This window comes from Vitis riparia, chromosome 2, assembly GCF_004353265.1.
Source record: "Vitis riparia cultivar Riparia Gloire de Montpellier isolate 1030 chromosome 2, EGFV_Vit.rip_1.0, whole genome shotgun sequence".
NCBI lineage: Eukaryota > Viridiplantae > Streptophyta > Magnoliopsida > Vitales > Vitaceae > Vitis > Vitis riparia.
This window is the reverse complement of record NC_048432.1, coordinates 6,009,792-6,021,326: the sequence shown is the minus strand read 5'-3', so window position 1 is coordinate 6,021,326 and position 11,535 is coordinate 6,009,792. Positions and strand designations below refer to the sequence as shown.

General features: G+C 31.2%; 2 protein-coding genes across 3 annotated transcripts; both read left to right on the top strand.

Annotated features, from left to right (window-relative positions):
* The first annotated feature begins 3,388 nt into the window (after positions 1 to 3,388).
* LOC117929815 (TMV resistance protein N-like) lies at positions 3,389 to 3,880 on the top strand. The gene has a single exon (XM_034850239.1). It carries the CDS (start codon positions 3,389 to 3,391, stop codon positions 3,878 to 3,880), a length of 492 nt encoding a protein of 163 aa, XP_034706130.1.
* LOC117929323 (disease resistance protein RPV1-like) lies at positions 3,794 to 8,084 on the top strand. 2 transcript variants are annotated; one of them, XM_034849611.1, is made up of 6 exons: positions 3,794 to 3,876; positions 5,133 to 5,255; positions 5,412 to 5,744; positions 5,835 to 6,626; positions 6,953 to 7,719; positions 7,835 to 8,084. In XM_034849611.1, exons 2-5 carry the CDS (start codon positions 5,133 to 5,135, stop codon positions 7,655 to 7,657), a joined length of 1,953 nt encoding a protein of 650 aa, XP_034705502.1. In that variant the 5' UTR covers positions 3,794 to 3,876; the 3' UTR covers positions 7,658 to 7,719; positions 7,835 to 8,084. The 2 variants fall into 2 exon arrangements, with proteins under 2 accessions (XP_034705502.1, XP_034705511.1); XM_034849620.1 differs by lacking the exon at positions 5,133 to 5,255 and having other exon boundaries at positions 3,796 to 3,876.
* The last annotated feature ends 3,451 nt before the right edge of the window (positions 8,085 to 11,535 follow it).

Below are 11,535 nucleotides of genomic sequence, written 5' to 3'. Positions count from 1 at the left end.
CCAGTGTCGTTTGGTTGCTGAATTAAAGTCCATGAGCATAACTGTTGGTAAAGGAGATGCTAAAAAGAAAATTCCAATGACGAACAAGGTCAGCGCTACAAGTTTGGGTACAGTCAATATGGATGCAAACCACGACAGCAAGCTGTTCGTCAAACAAAATGACTCAGGAGTCTATTCGCCACCTACTCCAGATCCCCTGCTGCATGGTTTGCATGGCCACCTTTGGGCCATGTGACATTCTTGGATTTCTTCTTATTTGATTTTGAAAATGTTTTTTTAAATCTCATTTTGTAAATATCTTTCGATTTTCAAATAATCCCAATTTTCCCATCTTTCATCCTTAGAATTTTTAGGATCACCCAAGAGTCCCATTTTTAATAAAACTTTGTTGCCATCTTTCCTTTTGGCAAACAATTTCAACATCTATTTTGTTTTAAAACGTTTTAAAATAAGCGTGACTTAAATTCCGTAATTCTGAATAATGGAATTTATGGAATTAATTCGTGCAAAAATAAACGAGCTTTGGTAGGGGCTCCACATACATGATTTTATGATCGATCGATTGACTAATTGATTGACTTGATATTCATACATGATTGATTGATTATGCTCTATGACATGCTCGAAATTATTTCTTAATTGTGCGCTAACCTCACCTCTTGATAGCGCATATTGGTTCGCCACCTAGGTACGTATTTTCTTGCATCATGGTCACTCCTTATGCTTGTTTTAATTCTTATACGTGTATGATCGATTTGAGTATTCATTGACTTTCTCATTGGTTGCCATGTCAACTTTATTTTATTAGTAGAGACCCGACTTTAAGGACTTAGAGGGGTGCTACGGTCTTTACCGTACCTTCCCGATAACTAACCTGACCCCCGAACCCGATCCGGTTTTTCACAGACCACCTTTTCTAAAACAAAGAGTCACATTTAGGGTTTTTCTTTCTTATTTTGTTTACCCTTTAAAAATAAAACAAAAATAAGTGGCAACTCCAAGTCATTTTCTTAATCAATAAAAATCAAATTTTCAAATAAAAATCAAGCTCACCATCGAGTGGAAAATGCATGAGTGGAAATGCGAGGTCCACACTTGTATATACTCATTTGCATGATTTTTTTTTATTCATAATTAATTAATTAATTGTCACAATTCCTTTAATTCGTTTAGTAGAGATCGTACGTATACAAGCTCACTACCGTACCTTCTCAATAGGTAACCTGGCCCCCGAACCTGGACTCGATTTTTCACAGACCTATTTTTTCTTTAAGAGTCACACTTAGGGTTTTTATTTCTTATTTTTTTCTCTTTAAAAATAAAATAAAAATAAATGGCGACTCCACGTATTTTTTTTAAAATCATATTTTTCATCAAATAAATAAAAAACAAGTCTTGCCGTTGAGTGGGAACACATGTAAAAAATGCGGGTCTCCAATCGAAAATTGAATTGAAAATGTTATTGATTCAAGATTCACTAGTCGGATCAGTGATCGAACCGATGACGTCATAAATGTATAATATATATTTTATTAAAATTAAAAATAATTTTAAAATATGTAAAGTATATATAATTAAAATTTAACAATATTTGTAATATTATTTATTCATTTTTATATAAATGTATTAATATTTTAAATTTATTAAAAATATATATATATACAATATTTAAATATGAAAATATATTAAAAATTTTTTTATTGAAATATGAAAGCATATTGAAAATGAAAAAATAAATAAATCGAATTATGTAATTATATATATATATATATATATATATATATATATATATATATTATTTTTTGAAATAGCCTATGTAGTTGTTCCTTGTGAGGTTTCTACACAAATAAAGGGATAACACAGTGAAGAGATTATTCTATTGTAAACTTGGGCCTACTGTTGTTCAAGCTCCCTTATTGTAACAACAAAATTGATTTTTTTTTTTAAAGCCCTTCACATTGATCTCACATCGAAATGAGAGAAAAAATGAAGAGCTTTATATACTTCTTTCCATTCAACAAATCAAATGGGCCATGGGGCTCAATATGAGGCCATAATTGTCCATTTTGCAAGAATAGGAGTGGGCTGTGAGGGGGAATTTTGGCCCATTTTGCCAAAAAAAGAACAGGTAAAAGGTGAAGTCTTGACCCATCCGGTTCGTCAAGAACCGAGTGAGCCCGGTTCACTGAAGTGCCTGAACAGATGGTACAGTATATCCGATGGACAGGTCAAAAGGGGGAACACCCCAGTTTTTAAAACACAACTTTTTACCTTAATTAAATTTATTAGATTTAGGGCGCCACACATCCATTAAATTTATTTAATTTATTATTTCTTTATTTTTATATTACATTTTCACCCTTAAATTAGATTTAGGCTCCACACATCCATTAAATTTATTTAATTTATTATTTTTTTATTTTTAAATTATGTTTTCACCCAATTAGATTTAGGCGCCACACATCCATCCAACCACGTTTAAGTCTTCAGGCATCATATCGTATGTAACCCTTCATTCCACATTGCCTTACTCATTAAGGATTTATGGATGCAAGGTATGAATTGGTGTGACATCTTCCAAGTCATGATGTTGCCAGGGAGCATGTGGCTTCAAAAGCAAAAGGCAACTGAGTGGAGGCACTTTCAAAGTAAACTACTTTTGATTTATGAAAAATACAAAGCATTTTCACCTTTACCACCAAACCATTTTTCTTCTAACGCGGTTTCCTTCCATTACCCTTTCACACGGCATGCCCCCAGAAATTACATATCATGCCAATAGGTGTTGGGAGAAGCAAACCCCACAAAGCATTTTCTTTCAACTGATCTACTGGTCTAACGCGGTTTCCTTCTTTACTTCTATCCTTTGTTCTGCATTCCTTCTGCTTCTCCTACTACAAGAAGCCGAAACACTTATTTTGCCAGTCTCTTGTTCAGATCTTACAGGTGTATTCTTCAATTTTTGCTATTTTTTCATGTCTGTTGATGATACAAACAGCTAACACTCCTCGTACACAATCCAGGCAGCAGAAGCACTTCTTTGCCCAAAATACTCCAAGTTTTGCTGTGAGACTTGGCTCCAATTACATCAACAACATCACCATCACTTGTCACCGTGTTTGGTTATTATTATTGGTTATTCTCTTGTTCAGATTTCTCACAGCTGTATTCTTCACTTATGGCTATGGTTTCATTTCAGATTTGCAATTAAGCAAATTTAGCTTTATTATTCAATTGTAGTTTATAACATTATCTCTCAGAATTTCTGTCGTTTTGTTGATGGAGTTTTTGGAATTGTATAAATCAATTATGGAACTTTTTCTTTCCTACAGGATAATTTAGAATTCAGGACTCATATCTCAGACTTTGGGTCTCTAGTACCGCTGCAATGGCTTTTGCTTCTTCTTCTTCTTCTTCTTCTTCTCAAGGGAGCTATGATGTGTTCTTGAGCTTTAGAGGAGAAGACACCCGCAATAACTTCACTGCCCATCTCTGTCAAGAGTTGCGCACTAAAGGAATCAACACTTTCAGAGATGATGACAAGCTTGAGAGAGGCTGGGTCATATCTCCTGCCCTTGTTACAGCTATTGAGAACTCCATGTTTTCCATCATTGTTTTATCAGAAAATTATGCATCTTCTAAATGGTGTCTGGAGGAGCTTGCAAAGATACTAGAGTGCATGAAAACCAGGGGACAGAGGGTTCTCCCAATTTTCTATAATGTGGATCCCTCAGATGTGAGAAATCATAGGGGAAAATTTGGAGCAGCCTTAGCTGAACATGAGAAGAATTTGACAGAGAATATGGAGAGGGTGCAGATTTGGAAGGATGCTCTCACTCAAGTTGCAAATTTATCTGGTTGGGAATCAAGGAATAAGTAATTATCTAAAGCCTTTTCACTCTTATTTTTATTTTTTATTTTTAGCATTTCCAATTTAATCCTCTTATTATTAATTCATCTAATATTTATTAAAATACAAAGGGTATAAGAATTCCATGTTAATATTAATTATCCGATTTAAGGACCATGTTTATAGAATTCATAACTTTTTTATTAGTCTTTTGTAACCTTAGTGATAAGATCAACTATATCCGGACAAATCTTCTCCTATTTGTTTTATTTTTATTATCTTTTTATGGGCACTTAGTCTTATTATTTGTTTATGCTTCAAATATGGCAGGAATGAGCTTCTACTAATCAAGGAAATCGTTAAGCATGTTTTGAATAAATTGTTAAATATATGTAGTGGTGATACTGAGAAATTGGTTGGAATAGATGTTCGCATACAAGAAATAAAAATGCGATTACGTTTGGAATCGGATGATGTTTGTATGATAGGAATTTGGGGCATGGGCGGAATAGGGAAAACAACCCTTGCTAGAGCTCTTTACAACGAAATCTCAAGACAATTTGAAGCACACTCTTTTTTGGAAGATGTTGGAAAGGTTTTGGTTAATAAGGGTTTAATCAAATTACAACAAATATTTCTTTCTGATCTATTGGAGGAAAAAGATCTAAATACAAAAGGATTCACATCTATAAAGGCTAGACTCCATTCAAAAAAGGCCCTTGTTGTTCTCGACAATGTGAATGATCCAAAAATATTGGAATGCTTAGTTGGAAATTGGGATTGGTTTGGTCGAGGAAGCAGAATTATTATAACGGCTAGAGATAAACATTTGTTAATTTCACATGGTGTCCTTTGTTATCAGGTTCCAGAATTTAATTATGATGAAGCTTATGAGTTCATTAAACGTCATTTGTTAAAACATGAACTTCTTATTGGTGATTTCTTGGAGCTTTCTAAAGAAATGATAGATTATGCTAAAGGCCTTCCGTTGGCTCTTAAAGTTTTATGTTCTTTATTTGGCATGAGCAAAAAAGAATGGAGAAATCAGTTAGACAAACTGAAAAGTACTCTTGATAAGAAAATTGAGGAAGTACTTAGAATCAGTTATGATGGGTTAGATGATAAAGAGAAGAATATATTTTTGGATATTGCATGTTTCTTTAAAGGAGAAGATCAAGATTATGTAATTGAAATATTGGATGGTTGCGGTTTTTTCCCATTTTGTGGAATAAGAACTCTCATTGATAGATCTTTGATAAGTATTTATGGGAATATGCTTAAGATGCATGACTTAATACAAGAAATGGGTATGGAAATTGTTCGTCAACAATCTCTTCAAGAGCTCGACAAACGTAGTAGATTGTGGTTCCATGAAGATATCTCTGATGTATTGAAAAAAAATACGGTAAGAGAAAAAGGAATATGAAATTTATTTTATTTATCAAAGTTTAAGATTATAATTAATGATTATTTTGGCTTAAGTGATCGTATGTGGATAAAATTATAGAAATTTTTATGTGCTTTGCATGCTTTTAACTTAAATCTCTTTCTCGATTTGTAGGGAAGTGAAAAGATTGAAGGCATATTCCTCAATTCGTTTCATTTACAAGAGACAATAGACTTTACCACACAAGCCTTTGCAAGGATGAGTAAACTTAGATTGCTCAAAGTCTATCAATCTGACAAAATTTTCAGAAACTTTGAAGATACATTTAAGAAGGAGGATTGTAAAGTTCGTTTCTCTTCGAATTTTAAATTTAGTTTTGATGAATTGAGGTACTTAGATTTGTATGGATACTCCTTGAAATCATTGCCTAATGATTTCAATGCAAAGAATCTTGTTCACCTCAGCATGCCTTGTAGCCGCATTGAACAACTTTGGAAAGGAATCAAGGTATGATTTTGATCTACTCATGTCATTTTTCTTTAAAGAGTGTATAATGTGTATGAAAGCTAATTTTAAGTCAAATCTCTTTTATGGCAGGTTCTTGAAAAGTTGAAATGCATGGATCTTAGTCACTCTAAGTACTTAATAGAAACCCCAAATCTCTCAAGAGTCACCAACCTGGAACGGTTAGTTTTAGAAGATTGTGTGTCTCTATGTAAGGTTCACCCATCACTTGTAGATTTGAAGAATCTCAAATTTTTGAGTTTGAAAAACTGCAAAATGCTCAAGAGTCTTCCAAGCGGCCCTTATGACTTGAAATCCCTTGACACATTGATTCTTTCTGGCTGCTCAAAATTTGAACAATTTCCGGAGAACTTTGGGAACTTAGAAATGTTAAAGGAACTTTATGCAGATGGAACTGCACTAAGAGAACTACCCTCCTCTTTGTCTTCGTTGAGAAACCTTGAGATATTATCTTTGGAGGGATGTAAGGGACCACCATCTGCCTCATGGTTGTTTCCAAGAAGAAGTTCCAATTCCACTGGTTTCATATTGCATAATTTGTCAGGCTTATGCTCTTTAAGAAAGCTAGACCTAAGTGACTGCAATTTGTCAGATGAAACAAACCTTAGTAGTCTTGTTTTCTTATCTTCATTGGAAGGTTTAAATTTATGTGAGAACAACTTTGTTACGTTGCCAAACCTCAGTCGACTTTCACGCTTGGAAGTTGTTTGGTTGGAAAATTGCACAAGACTTCAAGAACTGCCAGATCTCCCATCAAACATTGTTCAATTGAATGCAAGAAATTGCACATCATTGAAAAATGTCTCGCTTCGAAATGTCCAGTCATATGTCCAGCCATTCCTTCTAAAGAATCGCGTAAACGGGGTAAATTTCCTCTATATCCCACATATCACAATTTTAATTATAAAAAAATGTTTATTTTGTATATCATAATTGTACTCATCTTAAAATGGATTTTGTAATAAGTTTTATGGTTTATTTTTATAATTCATGTGGTCTTGTTAAAGTATGAAATGCATGGAAGCAATTTCTCATGTTTCCTCAATTTTTTTACTTTTTGTTATCAGTTTAGAAAATATGCCTGTTTTGTAGAAGGAAGTTGGGATTTACGTTGAGAAAAGAAAGTGTATTCAAATGATACAGGATCAGCAATTTCTATCTCTCAACCCCTGATCATTTTCATTCTACAGGGTATAAACGTCATTTGGGCATTAGAAATGATCACTCCTGGGAGTAGACTACCAGATTGGATAAGGTATCAGAGCTCAGGGAAGAAAGTAATAGCAGAGCTACCTCCAAATTGGTTTAATTCCAACTTCCTGGGTTTTTGGTTTGCAACCGTCGTTCCCAAGTCTAGTACCAATATTCGTAATTTTGAATACGAGGTACACTGTTACTTTTCCTATTCAAGATCCGGTCGCTTTACTCACGGCATCCAAGTCTGGCCTTGTTTGCAGCTTGATCCTCACATGCTAAAGTCGGATCACGTAAAACTGCTTTATGTACCACTTTCTTCCTTCAGTGATTGGCATCAAGTGACTCGTATCAAGGCATCGTTCGAGCCAGTTTCTGACCGATTTGGTGTAGTTAAGCGGTATGGAATTGGTCTGGCGTACAGTAATGAAGATGTGAATCACAACAACCCCCCAATGATCCAATTCGGCTCTATTTCCTCTGCTTCCTCTCCTCCTCCTAATAAGTCAACAGTTGTCCTTACAGAAATCCATGATGAGGAATCCAGTGGAAGTGTTGATGGCTCGGAATTGGATAATTCTGGGTACTATACTGCTGACGAGGGGGAACCAGCTGAAACTGCTTGCTCTAAGGATCCGTCTGAATCAGAGATGCAGCCACAGAAACGCTTGAAATGCAGCCATTTTCAGGACATCCCTTGACGAGGAGGAACCGGCAAGGAAAATGCGTGATATGCACCCAAATCTTCCCATAACATCTCTTGGTGAGTTGTTGACGATTCAAGGATGAAGAATTTTGCTGAAAATATTAGAACGATTAAAATAACTGGGAAGGATTCACACCTTTTGATTTATTTTCTGCTATGGTAATATATACAGGTGCTGGAAACAAATTACTTTGGCAGTGCAGATTCTGGTTTGCTGGAAGCGGAAAATATTCTGGTAGTGCTGATTCTGGTTTGCTGGAACTGGAAATTATTCTGGCTGTGCACTGATTCTGATTTGCTGGAAATTATTATTGCAGAGTTTTGGGACTGGAAATTATTATTTGCTGGAAAGTAGTTTCTTGTAAAAGAATATAAGTCTTGTCCCATTGCAAAATTTATGTTCAAAGTAGCCCTTTTATTGACACCGTGGTATAATTTCTTTTCTTTTATTTTTTTTAGTTCAAAATTTAAGTTGAAGCCTTAATTGCTAAGTAAGGCTTCATTTAATTTTTTTTTTTTACTTTAAAATTTAATTAAAAAATATACTTTAATAATAAAAAATTTATAAGATCTAATATTATTTTAATAAAGATAATTTATGATATTTTTTAAATATAAAATTATATAATTTATTAATTTAAGTTATATCTCATGTAGCATCTGTTACAATTAGGGGATACGGTTTTTTTTTTTCACTATATAAATGTTTATTAGGTTTTTTTGTGACTTTGATGAAATTATTAAAAGTTAAATTTTGTAGTAGACTTTTTTTTATTAATTTTAAAAACTAATTTTGAAATGTATTTTCAAGGCATTTTTTTTTTACATAAAATTATAAACATATGTTTTAAAATAATGAAAAATCTATATATGAAAATTGAAGATAATACTATTATTTTAATTAAAATAAAAATTTTAAAATATAAATAAATTAATATCTGTTATAAAATATGCGAATTTACCGGATTATGGGAACTTGTGGATAATAATTCATATTAATGTATATCTCTTTGTGACTCCTTATAAAAGGGAGATATTTCTAATGAAAATCAATTATATTCTCTTCCTACATTCTAATTTATCTTTCTTGTTTTCTTCTCCTTTCACTTTATAATTTTACAACAATATCTTAAAAATATAACAAATTAGATATCTTAAATTAATAAATTATATAATTTTATATTTTTCAAGGCATTTTTTTTACATAAAATTATAAACATATATATGCCTTGGTTTAGGAGGATGAATGGATTCTATAATAATATTGTCACTGGTTTTCCATATCTTAGCTTTTGTAGAGGTGTTATTAATACGCTTACAAGGATAATCTGGATATTCCTCTTGTTTGAAGAGTTCAAACCAAATCCAAAACTTAATATTTTTCTTTTCTTGTCTTAAGTTTTGTTTTCATTAAAATAAATTTTTTAAAATATAAATAAATTAATATCTTGAAAATATAACAAATTAAATATCTTAAATTAATATATTATATAATTTTATATTTTATTTATATATCATATAATTTTATGATTTTAAGTTCGTTAATTTATTAATAAATGAAATATTTATTTATTATTATATTTATCAATTTATCTTTATTGAAATAATATTAGATCGTTAAGTTTAAATATATAAAATTTTTATTATTAAAGTATATATTTTTAATTTCAACAATAATGTATAATTTGATATTTTTAATTAAATTTTAAAGTTAAAGAAAAAAAACAAAAAACTAAACCCCAATTGACAATTGGGATTTCAGTTAAAAAAATGAAACCTTAATTCCAATTAAAGCTTTAATTAAAATATAAAGTTTCAATTAGCAATTGAGGTTTTAGTTTAAAAATGAAGTTTCAATTGCCAATTAAGGCTTCAACTTAAATCTTGAAAAAGAAAAAAAAAATTTATACCTTGGTAAACAAAAAAACTACTTTGAACATAAGTTTTGTGATGAGATTAAAACTTATATATATATATATTACAGGAAATGGCTATTTTGCCCCAAAACTTGGTGGTTTTGGTATCTTATCAAAGGACGAGGCCAAGGATGTTCCCTTATTTGAATATTCTTAATGTAAGGATGGAGTCAAGATCATGTGTGGCAGTTTTTTTTATCACTTCCCCACTTCATTTGGAATATCCTGCTATGGTTGTTTTTGGAAAGGCAATCAAGGGGTGTGGAGGAATGAAGAGGTACTGAATCGCAAGCATGTGACAATGTTCTAATTCAACTCTTTATCTCTCCTTCTCCTCACTATTCAACTTTTGTCCTTGAAGAAACCCGGTATACTTCTAATATACCTGAGAGTGGGTGCTCTAATATTGATGGCTTGGAATGAGGAAATGCCGATTAGTATACTTCTAATGAGGGAGAACCCACTACAACTAGCTGCCCCAATGATGAGATCTGGCAGAGGAAGTGATTCCTCATAACCCTACCCTATCTATTCATAACTATTTTTATCACAACAAAAAAAAAAGAACAAAAGAGATGAAAAATTATACGGGCGAGGGGCCATGTACACTTAATTTTAATTATGTTTTATCTCTTTTGCACTTTTTAGATACGTTAAATATGAAAATAAAAATAAAAATTCTTAACCTTTCCTTTGTCTTCTTTTCTTTTCTAGGACCAAGTATAACATAGCCATTTGAAAGAAAGAAAATAAAAGAAAAAAAAAATTTATTCTCTTATTTAATTATCTAAAGAAAAGTTCAAAAGTTACTAGGAAAAGTTTATTAAAGAATGTATTGTTTTGGGACTTTCTCCATCTTTTTTTAAAGGAAAATCTTTTATCATTTTCTACAATTTTTCCTTAGAATTTTTCCTTATCATTGTCTGCAATATCATAACATAAAAAACATAGAAATTATTCTCCTTAGAATTTTTATTTTTTTTCCCTTAATTATTACTTTCTAAGAAATAAACATACCTTAGACAAATTTATATAATACATATACTTTCAATTACATGGTTCTTGGGTTAAAAACTTAAAAAGTATTTTCATTCTTATTACTTTCAAAAAATCAAACATATGGTAAGAGTTTATTTTGTAAAATAACTTGTTTTTTTTTTCTTTTTCAACACATTCTCTTGGTTGTTTTTTCCTCACTTTCTTTATTTTGTTTTCTCATCCTTCGGATTTCACGTACAACTCTCTCTCCGATCTTCACACATAACATTACACACATCACACACTCCTCTCCATCGTACAAATGCACTAATTTTTTGTTTTGTTTTATTTTATTTTATTTTTCATCTTTCATTTTCCACCAACTATTTATCTATTCAATCTTTACACACAACACCACAGACATCGGCCCTCTTTCCATTGCAAATGCATATGTTATTATTTGTTTATTTATTTTTCCATTGTTAAAGACATTCGCTAACAAACTATTTTTATTTTATTTATTTATTTATTTATTTTTCATCATATTTCCAAAAATGCAACACTTTCTTTTCTTTTCTTTTCTTTTCTTTTCTTTTTTCTTTTTAATTTTATTTCATCTAAGATTTATGATTTTTTTTTTATTTCATTGTTTAAATTTACTCATTTAAATATTTCAAACTCCCCATTTTCTATTAATAAATCAAACTACATTTATAAATTTTCAATTTTTGATAAAAAAATTACGAATATAAAATACTAATATAAATATTAAAATTTTATTTGGAAATTTGATTTTCAAACCCTCAACCCCTAAATCTTCAATCCTATATTACTCCACGGTTCTTTTATTTCTTTAATTATTTGACCTTTATGTAAAAGAGGTTTCCATAAAGAGAAGATAAAAAATATTTAATTTATATCTAAATATTTTAAATACAAAAAGACTTTTTTACCAATATTTTCATAATTAGATCGGACC

What these genes read in the sequence shown, in the direction of transcription:
- LOC117929815 (XM_034850239.1), top strand. Translation starts at nt 3,389, where the DNA reads ATGGCTTTTGCTTCTTCTTCTTCTTCTTCTTCTTCTCAAGGGAGCTAT.
- LOC117929323 (XM_034849611.1), top strand. Translation starts at nt 5,133, where the DNA reads ATGCATGACTTAATACAAGAAATGGGTATGGAAATTGTTCGTCAACAA. An exon ending in AACTTTGGAAAGGAATCAAG is followed by an intron (nt 5,745 to 5,834) that starts GTATGATTTTGA and finishes CTTTTATGGCAG; the next exon opens with GTTCTTGAAAAGTTGAAATG. An exon ending in TAAAGAATCGCGTAAACGGG is followed by an intron (nt 6,627 to 6,952) that starts GTAAATTTCCTC and finishes TTCATTCTACAG; the next exon opens with GGTATAAACGTCATTTGGGC.